The sequence below is a fragment of the Epinephelus moara genome, chromosome 9 (assembly GCF_006386435.1).
Source record: "Epinephelus moara isolate mb chromosome 9, YSFRI_EMoa_1.0, whole genome shotgun sequence".
NCBI lineage: Eukaryota > Metazoa > Chordata > Actinopteri > Perciformes > Serranidae > Epinephelus > Epinephelus moara.
The window spans coordinates 14,566,196-14,590,655 of record NC_065514.1 but is presented as its reverse complement, the minus strand read 5'-3'; the positions used below and the strand labels follow the sequence as shown (position 1 = coordinate 14,590,655).

At 41.3% G+C, this 24,460-nt stretch overlaps 2 protein-coding genes across 2 annotated transcripts; both read left to right on the top strand.

Annotated features, from left to right (window-relative positions):
- Positions 1-5,020: 5,020 nt before the first annotated feature.
- LOC126395252 (anthrax toxin receptor 2-like) lies at positions 5,021-24,383 on the top strand. Its single transcript, XM_050052577.1, has 17 exons — positions 5,021-5,339; positions 5,892-5,963; positions 8,077-8,148; positions 8,331-8,412; positions 8,738-8,842; positions 11,180-11,248; positions 12,374-12,454; positions 12,548-12,608; positions 14,547-14,642; positions 15,557-15,626; positions 18,074-18,152; positions 18,440-18,535; positions 18,739-18,789; positions 21,357-21,449; positions 21,553-21,726; positions 21,834-21,914; positions 24,224-24,383. Exons 1-17 carry the CDS (start codon positions 5,215-5,217, stop codon positions 24,260-24,262), a joined length of 1,446 nt encoding a protein of 481 aa, XP_049908534.1. The 5' UTR covers positions 5,021-5,214; the 3' UTR covers positions 24,263-24,383.
- Positions 18,796-21,350, top strand: LOC126395257 (DNA ligase 1-like). The gene is made up of 2 exons (XM_050052586.1): positions 18,796-19,524; positions 19,651-21,350. The coding sequence occupies exons 1-2, from the start codon at positions 19,449-19,451 to the stop codon at positions 20,424-20,426; spliced, it is 852 nt and encodes a 283-aa protein (XP_049908543.1). The 5' UTR covers positions 18,796-19,448; the 3' UTR covers positions 20,427-21,350.
- Positions 24,384-24,460: the final 77 nt, after the last annotated feature.

Below are 24,460 nucleotides of genomic sequence, written 5' to 3'. Positions count from 1 at the left end.
GTTACCGCCGCCATGTGGTGAGTGTGGAGGATTGTACCTGGAGCCATTCATTCAATCTGAAAATAAAGTAATCTCATGAGCTTTACTGCAAAATATCTCTAAATCCTATATTAAATTAATGTCTCAAAGGGTTAGAATTAGGTCTCTCCTCTCTATTAAAACATTAACTGTCCTGCAGTGTATTTTATTGCAGTGGTTTGAGGCAGTTCCCAGTAGATATCTCCCCCAAAGCTGAAATAAAAAATCACGCCCTTGATGTTGGCAGCAGTTTAATTACACTGCAGATTGTCTGCTGACAGTAAGAATGTTTCTCATTTCATACACCAGACTTGTGGCTACGCCCGAAAAGAAATTTAATTTGTTTTGTCTCTGATGAAGAGATTGACCAGTCGTAAACTTAACCAGCAGTGGCATGAAGAAATACTATCTCTGCTTTTGTTTTTCAGCTGAGGTCAAAGGAAAGCCTGGCTGCCATGTCTGGACTGCACTGCTGATGTCTCCTTTCTGCCATCACTCCATTTAGTCTGGAAGAAACGAGACTAGCCCTCCTTCTGGCATACAGGTATCCAACTTTTCCTGTTTTAAATTCAGGTGTTAACATCCCATATCATCTCATTTCCACTTTGAATAGCTTTAAAGGAATGGATCACCCCCAAATCAAAACAACATATTTTTCCTCTTACCATATTTATTAATCTAGATTGTTTTGATGTGAGTTGCAGAGTGTTGGAGATATTGGCCGTAGAGATGTCTACCTTCTCTCCAGTGTAATCGGACTAGACACCACCCTGTGGTGCTCAAAGCGCCAAAAATAAATGAATTTGAGTTACTCAACAGCAGTTTCTCTTTCCAGAAATCATGACCCGGTTACTCAGGATAATCCACAGTCTGTGTTGTGAGCAATTTCGTGTAGGAACTATTTTCTCTCTACCAAACCACACCCCACCTTGTGGTCTTGTTCAGGAGTGAGGGTGGAATGGAGCGTGAGATGGATCGCCTGTTATGTGTGGCATCTGCAGTGATGCAGGCGCTGTGCTTGACCTTCGTGGTGAAGAGGGAGCTGAGCCAGAAGGTGAGGCTTTTGATTTATTGGTCCATCTATGTCCCTACCCTCATCTATGGTCATGAGTGCTGGGTAGTGACCGAAAGAATGCGATCATGGATGCAAGGAGTTTCCTCTGTTGGGTGGCCGGGCTCAGCCTTAGAGATAGGGTAAGGAGCTCAGACATCTGGAGGGAGTTCGGAGTAGAGCCGCTGCTCCTTCACCTGGAAAGGGGTCAGTTGAGGTGGTTCAGGCATCTGATCAGGATGCCTCCAGGGTGCCTCCTGTTGGAGGTGTTCCAGGCATGTCCCACTGGTAGGAGGCCCCGGGGCAGACCCAGAACACGCTGGAGGGATTACATATCTCATCTGGCCTGGGAACACCTTGGGGTCCCCCAGGAGGAGCTGGGAAGTGTTGCTGGGGAGAGGAACGTCTAGGGTGCTTTGCTTGGCCTGCTGCCCCCACGACCTGGCCTCGGATAAGCAGATGAATATGGATGGCAAACTACACCCACCAACCAAACCACTGTGCAGAGGGAAGAGTGCATCTGCTGTTAGCTTTACATTGTGAACTGTCACAAGCATAAGCCTCTCATCCATTAGCAGATGCACACCTCCTCTGCACAGTGATTCGGTTGGCGTGTGTGGTTCAATAGAAAGAAAATAGTTCCTACATGAAGCTGCTCACGACAAGGTCTGTGGATTAATTGGATCATGATTTCTGGAAAGAAACATTGCTGTGGAGCTTTTTAATTTATCTATTAAGTCTGATCTTTTTTTCTCTTCTTTTTGGCACTTTATGCACCACAAGCCGGGTGCCATCTGGATCCATTACATTCAAAAGAAGGCAGACATCTCTTACAGCCGATATCTAAAATACTCTGCAACTTACACCAAAAATATCTAGACTGATAAATAGCACTACAGGTAAGAGGAAAAATATGTGTTTTTGATTTTGCAGTGAACTGTCCCTTTAAATTTGGAAAAAACAATTTGATTTGTAATTGTCTGACCTTGATTATCTGCCTTATGACCATTACTTGGTTGTCTCTTTTTCCTATACATATTTTAAGTCTTTATTTGTTTTAAACTGCACACTTTGTGTTCATTTGAAAGGACGAGAGATAGAACAATGATTGGAGGAGACATGCAACAACTCTGCCTTCCAGTCCAACTGCTACACCCAAAAAGTAAGGCACAGATCACATAATCTGAAACAGCCATCCATGAAATATCCAAGGGGGATCCCTGGCTAGCACAGGATTAAACAGAATAGATACAACTTGCTGACACAATGACTTTGGTATGTTATTATTGGAGTTGTTTACTGTCATGACTTCATCTTGCTTCAAAGTTGAAATTAAACGTACTGGGAAGCCACAGGCAGTCATCACATTGAATCGCAGCGAACACAATGAAATATATAATTACAGCATTACACCACACACGAACTCCTGGAATGTGTTGATGATAAACATGTAAAGGTATGAAAGACAATTTTGCTTTCAACATATTCAATGCTTCTGCCTGTAAACATGATATAGTGTGCGTTTGAGGACGTGGTCATGTTCCAGTGTTCAAAGGACATGCTTGGAAGAATCAGTAAGCCCAGTCCTTCCTCTTGAGACAAAGGAGTAATTTCCTTTGGGGATTCACATTTTGGATCGGACTCATGCAAAGCAGCAAATCACTCTGACATACCAAGGGCGTTGTGTTAGCATATTCAATTCTGCTTTCCATCTGCAACAGATTTACAGGAACACGATGCACTTGTTTATCATGAACAGAAAAAAAGACATCAGGCAAACAGTACATTGTTAATTTTGCTCAGTGATTTATGACTCAATGAAAAAATTACTGCAATAAACCACTGCTGGGTTGTTCATTGACTGACTGTTATTAAATCTTGACACATGGCACCCCCTATAACGCCACTTTTAACATATGAACAAAAGGGGATTCATTGTTTTATAGGAGGGATATGGCTTCCTTTACTTCTGTTTTAAAACATGGGGATATTTATGCCTCACATACTTTCTTTTGTAGTTATAATTAGTCAGCTGAACCATCAGTCTGTCATTCTTTGTATTGTTATCTCAGTCAGTCGCGATGCCAGCTGCTCTAGCTGCTGAATGTCAAGTCTAGATGGCATCTGCCACACAGGAAGATGAATGAATTTGCCTTCAAAATAAAAGCAAAGTGGTGTGAGATATAGCATATAGGAATAACATTAGATTAGATTTTTTTTTCATTCTTTTATCATTCATTCGTTTTCCATAACAGCTTATCCTGTTAGGGGTTGTGGAGGGCTGGAGCCTTTCCCAGCTGACATTGGGTGAGAGGCAGGGTACACCCTGGACAGGTCGCCAGACTATCACAGAGCTGACACATAGAGACAGACAACCACTCACACTCACATTCATAGGAATAACGTTAAATCAAATAAAATCTTTTCATTCTTTATTATGTTGTTTTATTTTGTAAGGGTGTAGGTTTCATTTAAACATGGCGGAGGGTTACACATATGAGACAAAGGATTTGGGGAGCTGCCGTCAGAGAATTTTGATACTCAAATACTTAATTTCCTGCATTCTGAGGAAATATAATGCACCAATTTGCGCCTTTTCTGCATCAAGTTATGGCATAAATGTCTTTAATTGTGTCAAAATAAAAGTCCTCCACAATTTCATGTATTTAATGGGAGAGACAAACAGACATATTGTAAATATGTACCCCAAAATCTACACCTATGTTATTTTGACACCTATGGTATTTTGTAACATAACATGTATTTAATTAAATTACATAATAGGAATACATTTATGTAACTGCTTTACAAACTACAGTTTAAGCTTTTTTTGTATTTACTTTATTCATAGATAGATAGATGGATAGATGGATAGGTAGGTAGATAGGTAGTCTTGCTCACCAGACCTTTCTCAAGAAAAGAAAGGTCTGGCTGGGCCGACTCTCACTTTGAGATTGGAGAAAAAAACGCCCCGGCTGCTTGTATTTCTTTCAACCAATCACAGTCGTTCTGGGCGGTGCCACAGCAACGGTGCGGTTGCAAAAATATTGCCGGGGGGAAACAGGTTTTGGTGCAACACGCCCACAAAAATATCGCCTACAGGACGCAAACCATGGCAGAAAAATGGCTACATCCCCGCAAGATCAAACACCGCAAAAGTTAGTAAAGGACGTGTTGAAAACTACAACCGGAGGTGGTAGAGCAGGACTTCAGTGGCTGATCTATGCAGCGAACTTCCGCCCACTCAGACTAGTAGATAGGTAGTTTGGTTGGTAGGTTGGTTGGTTGGTTGGTTGGTTGGTTGGTTGGTTGGGTGGTAGGTAGGTAGGTAGGTAGGTAGGTAGGTAGTTTGGTTGGTTGGTTGGTTGATTGGTAGGTAGGTAGGTAGGTAGGTAGGTAGGTAGGTGGGTAGTTTGGTTGGTTGGTTGGTTGGTTGGTTGGTTGGTAGGTAGGTAGGTAGGTAGTTTGGTTGGTTGGTTGGTTGGTTGGTAGGTAGGTAGTTTGGTTGGTTGGAATGTCGGTAGATAGATAGATAGATAGATAGATAGATAGATAGATAGATAGATAGATAGATAAAAGTACATATATAGATATACCTGAAAATGTAGACTATACTGTCCAATTAGAATCTGACATTGTAGCATTATACTTTTCTTTATGGTATCATTATTATTGTCTTTTTATTATCCCTCTGTATCTTTATAAACTATTATTATTATTATTATTGTTGTTATTAACAGCTGTTTTAATTTTAGGTGCCATATGCAACTGTCCTTTATCTGCCCAAATGAAAATTGTAAAAAGAAAATAACATGATGTACAATAATTTATTAACGATGTAGTGGTAGTATTTTTCTGCACTGATGTTTACAGTTTAATTTGAAGGATCCTGGAGGAAGTCCTGCTCTGAGTGTGTTGCTGCTGTGTGACAGTGGTGTGCAGCAGCTGTAGCAGCCCTGCCCCGTTTATTTCATTATCAGAGTGCTGTCAGAGAACCCACATGTAGCCTACTGTTTCCACCCAGCAGTGATTCAACATGTGAACCACCGGGCTGATGCTGTGAAGATGATGACAGACTCACAGTTGCTGATTTTTGGGATTTCATTTTTTAAACAAACACACTGCTGATATGAAACACATGGAATATGGATCTGATATGGATATGTTGCAAAATCCTGCTTTTTCTAAGTGTTTGCGTGAATTCATCGTCGCATGACAGCGAGGACGCCTCTTGTGATGGAGCATTTGATATTTATTTTGTCCTAGACAGGTGAGTGAATACAGTTTGCATTGCATGTGTTTATTTGAGGGAGCCAACAGGGACAGACCAGTATATTAATTTAATATTTGTTACCTAAGTGCAGAGACACACAGAGACTCTGTCCTCTCCATGTATGGCTGTGTTTAGTTCCCATGTTCCTCTGCTGCTTCACTGCAGGTTTGGCTGAGTTTACTTTAATATTTTCTGCTCTGAACATCAGAGTTTGATGTGTACACTTGGAGAAAGCTCACTTTTACAGCCTCCAGAGGCCCTCTCAGTGTACTTTGTTGTTAATTATTAACAAACCAAGTTCTTGATAAACTCTCCAGCAACAACAGAGTACATCATCTGGTCTCAGTTTATATGCAACAACAGAATATACTGGCAGAAATGCAGAAAATATAAGCCATACAAATATCTGGTTTACCTCATCCATACACCTCCCACTGTATACACCCTTGTTGTTGTCAAGGTCAGGCATGCTTGCTGTTAAATCTTGTTGTTGATGCTTCGTGTGTGGTTGAGTGTTATTTATCACCCTGGTGCTGCCTGTTTTTGCAGGTCAGGCAGTGTGTTTGGACACTGGCATGAGATCTATGGATTTGTGGAGCAGCTCACCAACAGGTTTGTCAGGTAAGCAAAGAGGCTGTTGTGTCCCTCTCTTCTCCTCTCATCCCCTCCTCCTTAGATTTTTGGGATTTTCATACCATAAATAGCCTCAGAAAAATGCAATAATACAAAACTTTATATAGCTCAGTTCAAAAACAAGTGAAAAAGTGCTTCACAGACATCCAAGCATATGGAATTTGAACTACAGTCATATTTAAAGTGATGAAAAAAATACTTTTTATACACAGAGGAGTCGTACTAGGTCTTTAAATTATAGTACAAACAGTAGTAGCGAGTAGAAAGTAGGCCACGTCTATTTCGGGCAGCAGACATCATACAAGGCCACCAACTGCTCCAAAACCCCTCTGGGTAATGGGGCAGAGGGTGTGTGTGATATCTTTAGGTTTAATGAGAGGTTGCTAAATATGAGCAGAATCATTCAGCCAGATGTTGAAGGTGGTGCTGACCACAACAGGCAGTCCTTTACCCTTTCACAGCCTGGAGGGTAGAGAGAGGAAGTCACAGTGGCGAGGTTAGGGGTTCAGTTTTCAGTGGGTGAGAAAAGCATCAAGATTGTCCCGTGCTGTCTAGTGATTCGGGATCAGTAACAGAATATGCAACATTATCTTCTTCGTCATGTTATGTATTGTTATGTAAAGGCCTGGGGTGAGCTATTGCTTCTATAAAGTATTTACCAATGGCAATATGAAAATTATAGACACATCCCAATGTAAACTGTTTTTATTAACATGTTCTTAAAGCATTTTCTTACGAAGAAACAGGCCCTCCCGGCTGCCTGTGTATAGACGGTTGCTATGCAGTAATGTATCTGATTATTTTCTTTATCACCCCACAGTCCCTCCGCCTCACTCCCCGCCACTAGTAGACTACTTTGCCGAAAGGAGAGCGGACAGCAGTTCTGACATACCCTCAGTTAACAGCTGTAGCAACTCGAATTTAGCCAGGAGATTTTTTTTCATGTAGCTAGCACTGCTCAATCCACTAGTTAGGCTACCATGGAGGTCAATGTTGACCTTAAAGGTGGGCTTAGGTGGACTATTCCCTCCTCACACATGTAGTTTACCTTTAACTTGATGAAGTGGGTGGCCCAGAGTGCTTGATTTGATGTATCCATCCATCCATCCATCCAGTATATATGTTGTGTCATGTTTTATTGTGGCGGCTATGGTTTGTCATGTCGTATAATGTCATTAGATTAGATTCAAGTTTACTATCATTGCAAACAGTAAGTACCAGAACAACAAAATACAGATTTAAAAAAAGAGTAAATACAGGGATAATAATGCATTGTCATTGTATGTCATGTTATGTCACTTTCATTGCCATTGTTATCTTATTTCATGTAATCCTATTGCGATTGATGTTTACATCCTACTGGAAATGTATTTTTTGGTCCAGTCAAAAGCAAAGTAATACATAAGTGGGGTGGTCAAGACCACCTAAACCGAGACCAAGTCATGACCATGACCAGAGTGTATCGAGACTGAGGCAAGGCCAATACCAAGGCAGGGTGAGACTGAGTTATGACCAAGACCAAACCAGTTTGAGTCCCACACTGCATCACACATTAACAATAAAATGTGGAACATGCACACCATAGGCACTCCTCAAAAAATGATCTTGAGGATCCCAAATTCCCATAAAAGCACCCAAGATTCCTCTTTATTGTTCTTTATTGTGGTTTGTCATACTGTATATGTGTGTAAGTACTAATGTATCATGAGAAATGTCTTGATAAAATTATCAAAAGGCATTGCAGAAGTCAATTTTATGTGGGAATTTTCTGCTAAGGACCTGGAATTAACATAACCATCTTTATTCAACAGTCATTTTTGTACAGGCAGTTAAGTGATATCCTCACAGTTGTGGTCTTGACCGGTCTTGTGTCAAAATCCCAAGTCCTCTTTGTATGAAGCCAAAACAAGACTGAGTACAAATGTGGTCAAGTTCAGGACGAGACCAAGACTAGCACTTACAGGAATCCTCTCTGTTGACACGAGTACCAAACCCACTTATATTTTTTTTACCTTAAAAGATACAAACCTGGTTTCAGATTTTACGTGCTTTTTTACTGCAGATAAGATTCACAAGCTTGCTGTATGTGTGTGTGTTTCAGTCCCAGGATGAGGGTCTCCTACATCGTCTTTTCAGCCAAAGCGGTCGTAATACTGCCACTAACTGGAGACAGGTGCGGTCCTTTATTCTTTGTCCTTCTCTGCCTCACTCCCCTAACCCATCTCCCTCCTCCTCCTCCAAACTGAAAAGTAAACAACCAAACACAGATAACCAGATCACACAGAAACTGGACTCGTATCGGCCTTTATTTTAACTGTGTTGTACTAACTTGTGTTTTGTGATGTGGCTTCACAGGTCTAAAATAGACGATGGTTTGAAGAAGCTGAGCCAAATTAAACCTGCTGGTGAAACTTACATGCACGAGGGCCTGATAGCGGTAGGTACACTTATCCATCATGAACCATTGTTAACACACTAAATTTGTTTTTGTAATAGCTACTCTAAAACATTTGAACAACCAAAAAACTTCAGTGCGTTATGATCCTTGAACCTTGTCATACTATACTGATTTATTCTCTTAGATAAAAAAGTAAAGAAGATGATATGTTAAGTAGATATTTCAAGCAGTAGAGGTCTGGCAACCGAGAATGTTTCAGCAATCCACAACATACAACATTTTTAGTGTCAGTTTGATTTCAAAGCTACATGTGTGCACAGTGTGTGTGACCTGCACTGAGTGTGTGTCAACATCCACTCTTCAGGTGTCAGAGCAGATGAAGACACAAACTTCGCCCTCATCCACCATCATCATTGTTTTGACTGATGGCAAGCTGGAGGTTTTCCCCTATGAACTCACCGTCCAGGAGGTATTAAACACACACACACTTCAGGGATGATAATTATGATGGTTCATCTTTGTATTTTTTGGATGTGTCTCTGTGTTTTCTTCTCCATTATTGTTTTATCAGTGTGTTTCAATGTTGCACAATCAAAATCAAGGTTGTTTGACACATCCTCATGCTGCTCAAATTACTCTGTTGTTTTACTGAATTACAACACTCAGTGTCAAGAAATAACAGTTTCAAGGGGTGAACTGAGCGGGTTGCTGCTTGGAAAAAGAAAAATATCTAACCTACTAGTATGTTTTGGAAATGGTGAGTTTTAAAGGGACGGCTCATCCCAAAATCCAGAAAAATATATTTTTCCTCTTACCTGTGGTGCTATTTATCAGACTAGATTGTTTTGGTGCGAGTTTCCGAATGCTGGAGATATCAGCCATAAAAGCCTCATTTCCACCAAACACTTTCAGTATGGTACCTTTTGAACCAAAAGTAATGCTTCAGATGTGGTACCTATACCCTAGTGTTTCTGATGCAAGCAGTACTCTTAAATGTGGGCGAGGTTGTTGTCACTCACTGCTCCTTCCAGCACTCACTGTATTTCCTCCTTTATCAGTCTGCAACTCGTTTATCGTCCACAGAATGAGGTTGTACGCTGACATTTTCAGAACAAAATAAAACAGGCTGCAGTGAGAGTCTCTTTCCATGGGATATTTAAAGGTAGCAGGTGTATGCATTTAGTCCTTCTCAGGCAAGCTCAGGTGTTTAGTGTTGCTGTAGCCCACAGGAACAACACTCAACACTTTTTTTTTCTCAGAGTGAGGAAAAGTGAGAGTGAGAGCTGAAATTAATATAAATGCTCCAAATAATATAAAAGATCCACTCATTACTAAAAGTAATGTCATACAAAAACTAAAGTAACGGTCAAAGTTGTCACAGTGAAATTTAAGGTGTCTTGATGGATTCACGTCATCAACTCGGCATTGAATAACATTTCAAGTTAAAGTTCCACCTTAAAAGTTGCCAGCAGTCGACCCAGTGAATTAAAGCTATAGTTGGTAATGTTGGAGAGCTAGCAAGATTTGAAAGCGGCACCTCCTCTAAGCTCCACCCCCTCCTCCCCCTCCCGTCAGTGCTCCGTCCAAAGCCACGGCCCCACACAAACTTGAACGTGCATGGAGTCAGCAGGGCAGAGGAGAGGCGAGTAAAATAACAAATCCCTCCGAAGCAAACAAATAATTACCTGTCCAACAGAAAGACAGCAACCTCTGCATCACTTTTCAGGCCCTTCAGCTCCCTCAGTTGTTTCCACCGTTCAGCTGCACCGATGTTGACGTCTGGTTTGTCCTCTCGCTTTATCCAAAGGATGTTGACGTCTGGTTTGTCCTCTCGCTTTATCCAAAGCCTTTTTCGTCGCAGCCTTTTCTGCCTTCGACTTTCTCTTCTCAGCCTGTTTAGCGGGGCGAGCCGTTACAAGTAACGCTGGAAGTGATACTGTTGGCTGCATTTTCTCTGCCATTGTTCAGCAAACTCCTGCTAACTCGGTATTTCTGCTGAGGAGTGTGCTCAATATTTCCGGCAACGGTGACATGTGATGAGTGCACGCAGGGAGGAGGGAGGGAGGGACGGAGGGGGGCTCGGGCAGGACGAGACATGAAAGCATCTGATTGGTTCTTTCCATTTGCACCGAATGGCAGGGATTGGTCAGAGTTTTTACAGGCCTGCAGCTGCCACAGAGGTCAGATTTTTTTCGTTCCTTTTTCTGAACACATTATGTATTATGTGTGTGCAACTGTACCTTTTGTTGATGTGTGAATAAACATAAAGATAAACATAAACATAAACAAACATATTGACTACTCTCAGGATGGAAGGACCATTTCACCCAGTGTAACAAGAAGTGTTTCTGAACAGGATTACCAACTATAGCTTTAAGTAATTTTTTCTCAGACTCCAGCTGCTTCAAGAGGCAGCAAAACATCCTTTCATTTTATAGTTACAGTTTACTTATATAAATAAAACTCTCCACAGTATGAACAGTGGTTACATGAGCCTCAAAACCAGCCACAACTCAGCCCTGAGCAGAGTGACCGTCCTCTGTTGACCAATCAACAGACTGCAGTGTTCACAGCTCCACCTTTTAGTGCCAGATTTGTGTGCTAGGTACCCCAACAGAAGGGGGACCTAAAATGGGGACGGTACGGAACGGTTCCAGTGGTACCATCCACAACTTTTCACAGTGGAAATGGAAATAAAGCGTACTGAACTGAACTGTTGCTTCTGTGATGATAACTGATCATAAACTTGGGATCAGTGTGTCAGTAGAGGCACTTGACTCAGGACTTTCACTCTCTGTGTTCCCAGGCTGACAAAGCCCGAGGGTTTGGAGCCAGAGTGTACTGTGTCGGGGTCATGGACTTTGACCAAAAACAGGTAGGAGGACTTAATTTTTTTCTCTCTTTACTCTCACTCATTCGCCTCTGAGAGCCGTGCAGCACTGTGAGAAAGCACACATCTCTCTGCTGCTCCTGATACTGTTGGTTGTTCAAACACTGAGGTTTTATTTGGCTTTCTGTGTTTTGTGTGTCAGCGCGTGTTAGGTTGTGGTCAGAGCTTCAACGGGCTATTGTTCTTGGCCCAGATTTATTAACACACCTTGACCTCATTGCTTAGTCTGTTTGAGTCCAGCTGAAACCTCCTAAGGACAGAGCGGTGAGCAGCTGGTAGGGATTTATAGTTTGTGGTTCATGCTGCATTTGGTTTATGTAAAAACATGGAATAGTTTTTGTAAGGCGGCATGTTTTGAGTTATCATATCCTTGAAGAGACTTCGACTTCTTCCTGTGCAGGTATCAGGTTGTTGAAAGGGAGCATTGTGTTCAGAACAAAGAAGGATGAAAGGATGAAAGCAAAGGCTGAATAAGAATGAGCCCGAATGTCTTCTGCTCACTGTGTTGACACTAGGTCATCCATAATAAAATCGACAGTGCAAAGAGAAGGACTGTAATTACATTTGTTGAGAAATATGATACTACAATATTTCATTTAAAGTGGCAGTCTCCACCCTAAATCATCCCTGCATTAGTGCTGTTTGGTTTGCTGTTGCAGTAGCTTTAATGATATTATTGTGACAGTAATGATCTGTATAACAAGTATTAATAAGCACATCTGAATGGCTTCACAATTGTACAACTCATGACTGGGAAAGTTTTCAGTAGTCCACGGGTGCAGGCGTCCCTCTGCCCGGTTACTGACCGAGTGTACTCTGTGGTCTGAGGAGGAAGTAATTACATCACTCTCTAATTAAATAATGCCAGGCAGGCTTCCTGTTCTGCTATCATTAAAGCAGGAGATGAAAGCTTCAGCCAGCTGTCCAGAGCTTTCATCTCCTAGAAACAGACCTTCCCTCCCTAAACGCTGCTGAAGCACTGAAGTGAAACAGGCAGAAGACCTCCCAAAGAGGCAGCGAGAATTAACACCGAAATGTGAAGTTCTTCATATATAAGCTCTTAAAATTAAATGATTTTGAAGAAGGGTAAACTTATCATTTTTGTCTCAGCTTGCTGACATAGCAGACGGCACAGAACAAGTCTTCCCAGTGCTGTCCGGGTTTCATGCCCTCAAAGACATCGTCAACTCGGTGAGGTCACGTCACATGTAATAAAAACATTAACAAGCACGCAGTGTGAGAGTGACATCACACTTACAACCTGAGTCTGTATCTTCCACACAGATCCTGAAGCAGACATGTGCAGATGTTTTCACAATAGAGCCGTCGAGTGTTTGTGTGAATGGTAAGTTGTAATGTTTGAATATAATAATGCAGCAAAAAATATGATGTAAATAAGTTATATTACTATGTAAAATGCATTTAGCCACACTAGCAGTGTGTCTCCACAGCAGTGATGGAAATGCAGTGGTGGAATGTAACCAAGTACATTCACTCAAGCACAGTACTCTTTTGAGGTAACTGTACTTGAGTATTTCCATTTTCTATTAATATTTAATTCTACTCCACTAAATTTCAGATGGAAATATTGTACTGTTTACTCCACTCAATTTATCTGACAGCTTTAGTTATGAGTTACTTTTCAGATTCAGATAATACAAAATGGGTTAAGAGAAGACTATTTATTTTTGTAGTGGGAAAAATATAAAAAGTAAATAAAGTAGTTAAAATTAGCACCACTTTTACCATTATGTAACATTTAAGTGTATTAATATTAGTATTGGGCTACTACTCTTCTGAAAAGGGCCACTCTGCATAATGAGTACTTTTACTTTTGGTACTTTAAGTATATTTTGATGCCAGTACCTTTATAGAATAACTTGAGTAAAATTTTAAATGCAGGCACTTTTACTTGTAAAGGGGTATTTCTACACTGTGGGATTGTCACTGAGTACATCCTTCAGCATTGTGGAAACACTCCCCACAGGAGGAAGCCTAATGCCTTTGGTGCTCCCTTGACTTCCTATTGTCACTATGAGGTTGACAGTGATGGCTATTTAGCGCCATCATCAGGTGGACAATTAGATTTGTCCATTAAATTGGTTAATGACCAGCTACCTGCAAAACTAATGACAGTCCGATCAGCCTCAGCTGTACATTTTGTTGAATGTTAATTAGTAAATGTTATGCATGCTAACAAGCAGGGGCGATTCTAGGATCAGAGGTTTAGGGGTGCTGAGCACCCAGAGAGCTGCCCGGCCAGGCAAGATAAATTTCACCGTTTTGTACATTTTAACTCAATTTCATTCCCACATTTGTGAAAGAAAAACACTTTTTGGGAAAGTCTGTGACTAAACCATCAAATCTGATAAAGGTTATTTAAATGCTGAGCCACAGCAAAAGAGGAATGGATTGGAATCATAAAAGAAACATATCGTAACCCTAATTTCTGGTGGAAGACAACTCATTTTGATACAGCAGCTCCTCAACATACACATAAACAGTATGTATGTTTCTGGAGTAAACCAGCCCCCTATAGTGAGCACCTTGGCTTTAATATTAACACATGCACATGACACAACAGCTAGCTTCTCTCATTCCAATTCAAACAGAGGACAGTGGTACTGACCACCTGTAACGTTTCCTAGCTAGAAAAAACGTCAGCTAACTCCTACCTGACAACATAAACAGTGACCTACGATTAAATGCAGCAAAAATGAGGACTGGTAATGATAATAATGTGTTGGTATTGAGTGGTAGAAGTTAGGAAATGTGTCACATATCCTGGTTTAAGCCAGGTACTTACACCACTACTGCATATCACCCACTCTGGAAGGCAGCACATTGCTCTGTGCAGATAGAGCGCTCAGAGCCAGAGTCGGGGAAAGGTGGGAGGGATGGGGTGGAGCTGCTGTATTTTTGTTGTTAAAATATTATGTTTGAACCAAGTACTGTATGGTTTTGACACTTTTCTAGCTTGTTAAAAAAGGTCATAAGTAAAAAAAAAAAAAAGAAAAAAAATCTCAAATTTTAGGGGTGTTGGGATTCAGTTTAGGGGTGCTTCAGCCCCCCCAAAAATGGGCTAGAAACGCCTATGCTAACAAGCTATTCAATATATATTTTTCTTGTGTGTATTTGAGTTGTATAAAGACAAAAACGATCAATATAAACTGAACTGGACTGAACATTGTTTCAGGGCGGATCCCGCATAGTAAAGCTTTAATGATTGCTGTTTTTATGTGCTGCTATGTCACTGTTGTGTCATGTGTCTGATGTTTCTTAGAGTCTTTCAATGTGGTGCTGAGGGGCAGCGGCTTCAGTGGATCCAAGAGGACAGAAAACATACTCTGCTCCCTCACTGTCGATCAAAACAGATACGGTCAGTGAATGCCACACACTCAACACACTCATGTCCTACACAGTTGTGCTCAGCAGTCAGCTGATACAGCTGGCCTTTGGATGCTAACGCTAAGGATGCACCTATTTTAAATGTTTACTTACCAATGAAGCTAAAACGTGTGCCCCCTTTTACTGCAACACACTTTCAGATATGTTTATTGTTTATTTGGATCCCTATTAGTTGTTACCAAGGCAACAGCTACTCCTCCTGGGGTCCATGTTACGGTCATAATGAACAACATAATCTGATAACAACATCTATGAAGTGAAATGCGATACGATGTGCAGATGTCTGTGCAGCAGTGGAAAGTCAGAGTCACGACGACCAGGAACAAACAGTGGCTGCTTTTTATTGACTTCAGCTGGAGAACAGAGGACGCATTATGAGACAGAGCAGAGGGAGCGAGGACATGCTCTCTGTCCCGTTAGACTATTAACAGATCGACATCCTCTGAGAGGACATGAAGGGATAACCCATGACTGTGTCTGAACTTCCTCTTCTTCTTCAAACCAGCTTGTTTTATCCGTGTTTATCTTCATATGTGTCCCTTTAACGTTTTTATTCAGGCTGTGTAATGTGTCTTATGGGGGAAAATGCACACACAAAAAAATCTGAACATATATTGCAATTAAAAATACTTGCATAATTGTGTGAAATTAGATCATCCATCCATGAGCGATTGTCTTTAAGAAGTCAAAAACCAGTGTGTCAGAGTGCACAAAGAGGCTAAAATTGTTTTGCAAGTGAACGTGATGCTTTTTTGTTTCCTTTAACAACTAAATTATTAGTAACTTGTGTGTATTTTTTTAATATCTGTGATGTTTTTGTCCAAAAATCCTTCCTTTACAGGCGGTAACACCTCTCACAGTTTGTTTATCTCTGTTTCTTCTCAGACCAGAAGCCAAAAGTAGTCAGAGACGGCTATCTGCTCTGTCCAGCTCCTGTTCTGCACGAGGTCGGACAGTAAGTCAACACACACGCGCACACACAACGTGCTCATAACAGCGTGGAGCTGTAAACAAGCTGCAAGTCTTGATGTCAGCACAAGGGCAAAAAAACAATTAAAAAATGTAATCACAATTAAATTTTTGTACAGTCACAGTTTAGCATTCTGGTTCTTGTTATGTAAATATAATGGCGTATTGTTGCAGTTGCCCGCAAAATAAAACAGTAGCCACAAGAATTTCTTAATCCACAGCTGAGAAACCACGCTCGTGTTTGAACACCGAGAATAGCTGTCCTCTCCGTCCTTGTTTTTCTCTTTCTTCTTCCTTTGTTGCGCAGTAAAACCCTTGTGATTAAAGTTAGTTATCACCAACGGCTGTGAGTTTGTTAAGTAATACTTGTAAATATCAGAGTCATGAGCATCTCCGTGCCTCATTAGCCTTTTCTCTCACCGGCAAGCCAATACCAAGCCTGTGTTTACCTTAAATAGAAGAAGAGATTAATTTTTGTGTAAGAAAAGTCCAGTTCGGGGAAGTAATTCGGCATGACATCACTTTATAGCATCACTAAGAAGGCATTTCTCTGACAACACAGGCTCGCCCCAGGCCCATAAAGAAAAAGCATCATCAACTAATGTGAGGAAACATTTCACAATGCTGATGGATAATTAAGGCCTCCTTTGCAGTCATGTGAAAGGAATACTGACATGTTGAATGGCTTTTCTGTAAGCCAAATTTATCAGTTTCAATCACCAGGCCTGTGCAAAAACAAGAGCTTGAAATTAGAAAGTCAAAATCTGTCGTGTGTGTAGCAGAGAGAGACACAAGAACAATGTTTACAGTAGAACTATCAGCAGCAAGTGTTGGATGAACTGAAGCCAGTCTGACCAGAATATCTCTGTGGCATTTAGAGAGTGAGCCAAAGCTACATTTACTTTACCGGCTTCAAACAGCACCCTCTCTCTCCCCCCACTCTCTATCTGTCCCCCGTCGCCTCTCACTTTCCATCATGCCTCACCCACTCTAACACTCCCTCCTCACTGAACCACTCAGGCATAGTTGGATCGTTTCTCAGGGACAAAGCTCGGTTGAGTCCAAGTCTTAAAAGCTTGAAGCAAACAATAACTAAAATGGCAAAACAAGGAAGTCTGGTTTTAAAAATGATAAGAATATGAATGGCAAAGACTTCCTTTTCCAGTGAGTCAATGTTCTTGGCACTAATGGTGTAAGAGGGTCGACAGGGAATCTGACAGGGTTACCAAGAAACACAGCTATGTGGCAGTGCTTCTCACACTTTGTGGCTGTTAACCATTTAAAGGGACAGTCCACCCCAGAATCTGCTGTTTATCAATCTAGATTGTTTTGGTGTGAGTTACCGATTGTTGGAGGTACTGGCTGTAGAGATGTCTATATAATGGAACCGCATGGCACTCAGCTTGTGGTGCTAAGAGCGCCAAAAGAAAGATTTAAAAAAACTCAACAGCAGTGTCTCTTTCCAAAAATCATGACCTGGATACTCAAAATAATCCACAGATTTATTGTGAGCATGGGCAGATTATGAGACAATGGGCCCCTGAGCACAGACATGCAAAAGGCCCAATACCTCTTCGATATAGGAGTAAGACACACAGACTTTGTGGTGATTTTGCCTCTTTTTTGGACACATTTTTTGTGTCTTTGTGGTAATTTTGTGAGCTTCATGTCTTTGCTTTGTTTTTTTTTGGTCGTTCTGTGTTTTTTGGTAGCTATTTTGTGTCTCGAGTTTGAGTCTCTTCTTGGTTGGCACGTGTTACTTTGAGGGACATTTTGCAGATGGAGGCTGCGAGGGGCCCCGACACCTGGGGCCATGGTTCAGAGCAGTTTATGGAGGAACTATTTTCTTTCAACCAGACTACACCACCACGCAGAAGGAAGTGTATATTTACTCATGTGCTGTAAACATTAGCTAGCTCAGTGGTGCTAGGTGAGCTAGCTGGTTCCCTCTGTGGTGTGATTGGCAGGTGTAGTGCAGTTGAAAGAAAATAGTTCCTACATGAAACTGCTCACAACAAGGTCTGTCGCTTATCTCGAGTAACTGGATCATGATTCTGGAGAGAGACATTGCTGTTAAGTTTTTCAAATGTATTTTTTGGGCGCTTTTAGCACCATCTAGTTCCATTATATACAAGAGAAGGCAGATCTCTCCAGCCGATATCTCCAACACTCAGTAACTCACACCAAAACAATCTAGATTCATATATAGTACTACAGGCAAGAGGAAAAACATGTATTTTTGATTTTAGGGTGTTATTTAATAGCAATAAATCATTAAAAATCCATATTTCCCCCATAAACAAACACATGCACCCTCTCACAATGATCCTCACTGTATTTACCTCCATGTTAAAGGCTTAATGAACATGATTTGCAGCTGGTAGTAGGTGCGCAAGAAGTTTTTCTTCTTCTGATTCTGTCTAATAATTGCAGATCAATTGAAGTGCTGGTTAGCCTGAACAATGGGCAGTCCTACATCTCCAGTCCCATCACCATCTATGCTACAACATGTGTGAGTATCAGCCTTATAGTACCAAAAAAATGCCCATCTTCCTTGATAGGTTGCCAATAATTACAATAAAATGACAGTATTAAAACAGCTGCAGTTTGCCTTGTAGAGCAAAACAGTCTTTTACCCATCATGCTTCCCGTAATAGCTAAGGAGGAAAAGTATCTCAGAGTAAGGACATAGGTATGGCTCTGTCATCGGTGCCAGTGTAATGATAACATAAGATACATAACCACATCTCCAGGTGCATGGTGTAATGAGTGTAGCTGATTAGTGTGTGTTTATTGCAGTCAGATGGGACCTGGGTGCTCTGGTTGCTGTTGGCTCTGCTGCTGTTAGTGGCTCTGGCTTTATTTTGGTGGTTCTGGCCTCTCTGCTGCACAGTGGTGAGTTTATACAGTCTATGAATGTTGCATGTATATGTCCAACCCTGGCCTCGTGGAAGCACGAACCATAATCCAGTGCTATTGTTATTTATGGATGTAGCCCACAAGTTTAAGTGCTGCAATTTGACCAGGGTTACTGTGGTAACACTCCTACTCTCGTTGTCCATAGGCAGTGTTAAGTGTTTTCATATTGTTTCTTACAGGTGATCAGAGACCCGCCCCCGTCTCGCCCACCTCCTCCACCTCCTGTCATTGTGAGTAAACCACATTTCTCTTCTGTCACCACAGCAGGTTTCTGACGTTTGGGTTTTACTACATGTTGCCATTTTGGCAGTGGCTGCAGTGAAGAAGCAGAGTAAGGATTTCTGGCACAACCTCACACATCTGACGAGGTCAAACTCCAGCATCAGCAGCTATAAAGAGCAACTTTATAGAGAGACCAGTGCGTTTCGGTTTTTAGCCTTCATCGGAGTAGAAGTCACTCCTCGTGTATAAAGATGTTCTCTTGATGTTTGGTACAAACCTAAATTACAAACATACTCCCTCATGAAAAGCAGCCTCAGTGTAGAGCCTCGTGTGAAACACAGTTTAACCAAAATTCAAACATGCCTAGTTGAGTTCAGGCAGGTTTACTGTCTCCCTGCACAGAGGAGGCTTTGTTTGTCAAGTGGTTTCAGTGAGATCAAAGACAAAGGCCCAGTTTACACCTCGTGTTAACATGCGTCTTGGGTGATCTGATGATGAGTGGACAGCTCAGAGTCTGTGTGTTCACGACTGGCATTAGAATGTGTCTCCACATGCATCTGGAGTAACCACTTGTGGTCGGATCTCACTTACCTGCTCTACATGCAGGCACGCATAGTCTTTGTTTGCAAAGACCAAATGTGATGTTTTTAACCTGCGGGAAGCAGCAATGCACTTTGTCTGTCTAGTGTGCTGGGAGGAGGAAGAAGAAGAAGAAGAAGATGATGATGATGATGATGATGATGGTGATGAAAAAGATGATGATGAAGAAAAAGAAGAAGAAGATGATGATGATGATGATGATGATGAGTATGATAAGGAGGAAGATGACGATGATGATGATGATGAAAAAGATGATGATGATGATGAAGATGATGATGATGAAGAAGATGATGAAGAAAAAGAAGAAGATGATGATGATCATGATGATGATGAGTATGATAAGGAGGAAGATGATGATGATGAAGATGATGAAGAAGAAGATGATGATGAGTATGATAAGGAGGAAGATGATGATGATGAAGATGATGAAGAAGAAGATGATGATGAAGATGATAAGGAGGAAGATGACGATGATGATGATGATGATGATGATGAAGAAGATAAGTATGATGAAGAAGAAGATGATGAGTATGATGAAGAAGATGATGATGAGGAAGAAGAAGATGAGAAGGATGATAAGCAGATGATGATGAAGAATATGATGATGAAGAAGAAGATAATGATGAAGAATAAGATGATGATGAAGAAGAGGAAGAAGAAAAAGCAGAAGATGATAAGGAAGAAGATGATGAAGAAGAAGAAGATGACGATGCTAAGGAAGAAGGTGATGATGATGATGAGGATGATAAGGAGGAAGATGATGATGATAAGAAAGAACAAGATGATGATGATAATGAAGAAGAAGATGATGACGATGAGTATGATGAACAAGAAGAAGATGATGATGAAGATGATGAAGAAGAAAATTACGCTGAAGAAGATGATGAGGAGGAGGAAGAAGATGATGATAATGAAGAAGAAGATGATAATTAAGAAGAAGAAGGATGATGATGATAATGAAGATGATGATGAAGAAAAAGATGATAATGATGATGATGATGAAGAAGATGATGATGATGAAGATGATGATTATGATGATGAATAAGAGCACTTCCCATGAAGAACTTTACAAAGACCTTGACACACTGTTCCTATGTGTCAAGGTCTTTGTCCCTCATCTTCATCAGTCTAAACACATGGGGTCTAATCTTTGGCTGGTTCCAGCAGAACAAACCACCCAAGATGTCTGAATCCCTTGTGACACATCTGTTGTTGTTTCACACTTTCAACTGACAGTCAATGTAATGATGACATATCTCCGCCTACACAGAGGCGTCAGTGTGGCCGCGGACACATTAGCATACGGACTGCTGAAAGAATGTGGCCATGTGTGGCCTGGGCCACCTCTGAATGTGGTCTGAGTGTTTGGCTCTCAGCCCGCATTGAAAACACATCGGGTGACATCACAATACGGTGATTTTCATTGTGCTAACAACCGCCTCATTTCCCTCACAAGCGTTTCCCACTCACATCTTAGCTCCACCCAGGTAGGGTGTGAGAAAGATGCGAGGAAGGGAGGTAAGGACGGAGGAGCTGAAGCTGCCAAATGAGAAATCCTTGGTAATTAGAGCTGTCCACTCTTAATCCAATCACCCAAGATGTTAATACCGGGTGTAAACAGGGACAATTTGTGTTTTATTGCCTTTTTATATGATGATGTCAGAGCTACATTTTTTAGCAAATTTGTTCTACATATCTGAGGTTGGATAATCAGAGCTGCATTTCAAGCATTAGGAAGGGAACCATTTCTGTGGTACTCTCAGGGTCTCGTTAGTCCATGTGGGCTGGGCACTTATGTATGTGCACGGCACGATATAATAAATGACCTAACTGTCTAAGTAACTGCAGCTGTGTCTGATAGGCTGCAGCAAACACACACGCACCTCTTATGTGCTATCATTTAAAAGGTTAATAATATTACACAGGGCGAGCTAACTTCTTTCAAACTTTATTTAAATGTACTTTTGTTTTCCAGGAGGAAGAAGATGTTTCGCCCAAACACAGGTGGCCTACAGTGGACGCTTCGTACTATGGAGGCAGAGGTGCTGGAGGAATCAAACGCATGGAGGTAGATAGAAATACATAATGTAGTTAGGTGTTGACAAACAAACACAGATCATCTGCCAAGAACAAACAGTGTGACATCTGTCATTTGTACATGTGGTCTACAGGTGCGCTGGGGGCAGATGGGGTCCACAGAGGAAGGGTCACGGCTCGAGAAAGCCAAAAATGCTGTGGTCACTATGCCTGAAGGAGCGGATGAGCCCTTCATGCCCCGACCCCCTCCACGCCCTCCTCCCGTCTACACCCCCCCACCACAGTCTAAATGGTACACTCCCATCAAGGTGAGACTCTAACTTTATTAATCTCCACTGACTTTATCACATATGTGCAGATAAATGTTATGTATATCATTCTTTGTCTGCATTTTGAACTTGTATTCAAACCTCAGGGGCGTTTTGATGCGTTGCGGGCATTACTGAGGAGACAATACGACAGAGTGGCGATCATGAGGCCGACACCTCAGGACAAGGTGAGAAACATCTGCAGTGTTTCCCCCCAAAACAATTAAACCCTTTGAATGACAGAAAACACTGCTGTTTATCAATTCAGAATTTGACTGTAGTGCCACCGCCTCATATAAAGGGCAGATGAGGTAGTTTGGCACCAGGAAACATTATCAACAAAACGTTTACTGGAACAAAATGGTAATGAAAGCTGCCGCCTCACAACAGGCTCCCCTCCACCTCAGTGAATGGCACTGGAATCTACCACCTGCCAAGTTAATTAGGGGGTGTGCACTGAAATCACACAAAATAATTAACAAACCATTAATGCAAGAGTTACTGTAGTCATCACAGTTTCCCTGTGGGCACCCATACATACCAATGAGCTCACCTTATGTAATACAGTGTCACTTACTGCGGGACTGTCTCACCTATCCTCCTTCATCTTAACAGTGTCCAGCCCCTCACTGCTCTCAGGACATAATGAGGCAAACCTGTTTTCACTATCCCTGATTAAGCAGCTGAGATAGTCCCAACAACCCAGGCAGAACGACAAAGAACGTCTCCCCACAGATCATAATCCAGTAAACCTATAAAACATACCAAACAAGCTTGTGTCATTTATACAACTTGGTTGATAGTGTATTAAAACCTGAAACATTAGACTAAGCAGACACAAGAAAACACTGTTAATGTTGGGAGCAGGGCCCAGTGGAAAGGTAGAAAGGTAACCTTCTCATAGAGTTGTTTATTCCTGCCAGACTGTCTGCAACCGCCAAGAAATAACAATGTTTTTGCCAGTTAATTTGAGTAGAAAATTGATCCACCCTCTTGACTGCACAGTGATTTGATTAAATAATTACAGAAAATAATACAGCCCTGTCTCCCCCCTCTAATTATCTACGCAACAAATAACAGCTCACTGCACACACAGAGTCGTTCTAAATAAATCTAAATATCAACACTTACAGTGTGTCGCCAAACTCAGCTTCAATAGGCCGCAGAACCTCCAGTGTTATAGGAATGTTTTCTTATTACAATGGTTGCTGATTTGATTTTGATGATTTATCGTCATATTTTGTTCCTGTGGTCCTTCTGATGCAGGCATGATGCTCAAACATTAACAAGTTCCTTCATGCATAGACAATGCCACTGTTTATTTTTCTGAAACACTGGTTCCCAACTGGTCCAGATTTCTTATTTACTTGCACTTGGACATGTCATAAAGCTAGCTTGCTGTCTCTATTAAGTAGCTATCCATTAGCCACTCCCTCTACAGCAGGAAACAGCACTTCAAAATAAAAGCTCTGTGCCAGAAATTCACTCTACTTAAAAATTAAGTGTGTTTTTTACAAACTTGACACGTTCCTGAGTCACTTGCGGTCCATTCGAAATGTTCCCACGACCCACTTTCGGACTGTAACCCACCAGTTGGGAACCACTGTTCTAAAACATATTCTTCCTGATGCTAACTGTATTTTGTTGGTTCTGTTTTCGCTTTCTTTTTCACTTATTTCTCCATGTTGTTGGCTGTAATGCTGCTACATTTCAACCATAGACAGTATATAAAAATGGACAACATGACAGCTACCCAAAAGTGAAGCCAAAACATCGCCCCCTGGTGGCTGGCTGCAAAAGCGATCATAAACCCCACCCCTCTATGTTAGCGGACAGGAGAGGGGTCAATTAGTGATGGCCTCATGAAGCCTCATGAAGCATTTTCTTTATTTTCTGAGCCCACTAGATGGCACTCTTGGTTTAAAGAGAGGGTCTCAAAGAATGGCAATTCAGTGTGTTTTAAACCTTTTGTTGAACAAAAAGCGCCATCTAGTGTGCTCAGAAAATAAAGAAAATGCTTCATGAGGCTTCATCTGGCCATCACTAGGGTCAACTAAAAGATTGAAGTACACATCAAATAAATTTTTCCCAGTGATGGTTTCTGAAAATGGTAGTCTGACATCATGACTGACAGCTGTTTGTGCCAGTTGATGTGCTCACGATTGGTTGGATGGCATTAACTTGATACTGCAGTAATCACTACTGCACAGACTCTCATTTTAGATGCGAAGCACAAGGAGGCAGCTGCTGTATCTGGGATATTTTGGCTTCATTTTTGCACAGTAGGAAGGAGTGGAAATGCATCGACCATCTTAATATACAGGCGGTGCTTCTCAAAGTCAAGGAGGGATCCTCAAATGGCTCGCATGGTTTAATTTAACACATAACACATGCATCACCTCTGGTTTGTTTGTGCTGTTTTATATCATATTGATTAAAATCTGCTGCTCAGTGTGATCATCATCTGACTGTAGCATCTGTCTTGTGTTGTCTCCAGGGCCGCTGCATTAACTTCACCAGAGTTCAGAGTCACTGATGTTCAAACACGAGGATCAACACTTCACTTTATTCCAGCTTATGGCCAAAGATGACTGAAATGTACACTCAGAGATGATTGTTTGGATTCAATGTCTATTGTAAATAAATGTCTTTACTTATTTCCTGCTGTTTTTATTGCATTTATTAATCTATAACCTTTGTTGTTGTTTGTTTTGGTGCATCAGTCAAAACCAAA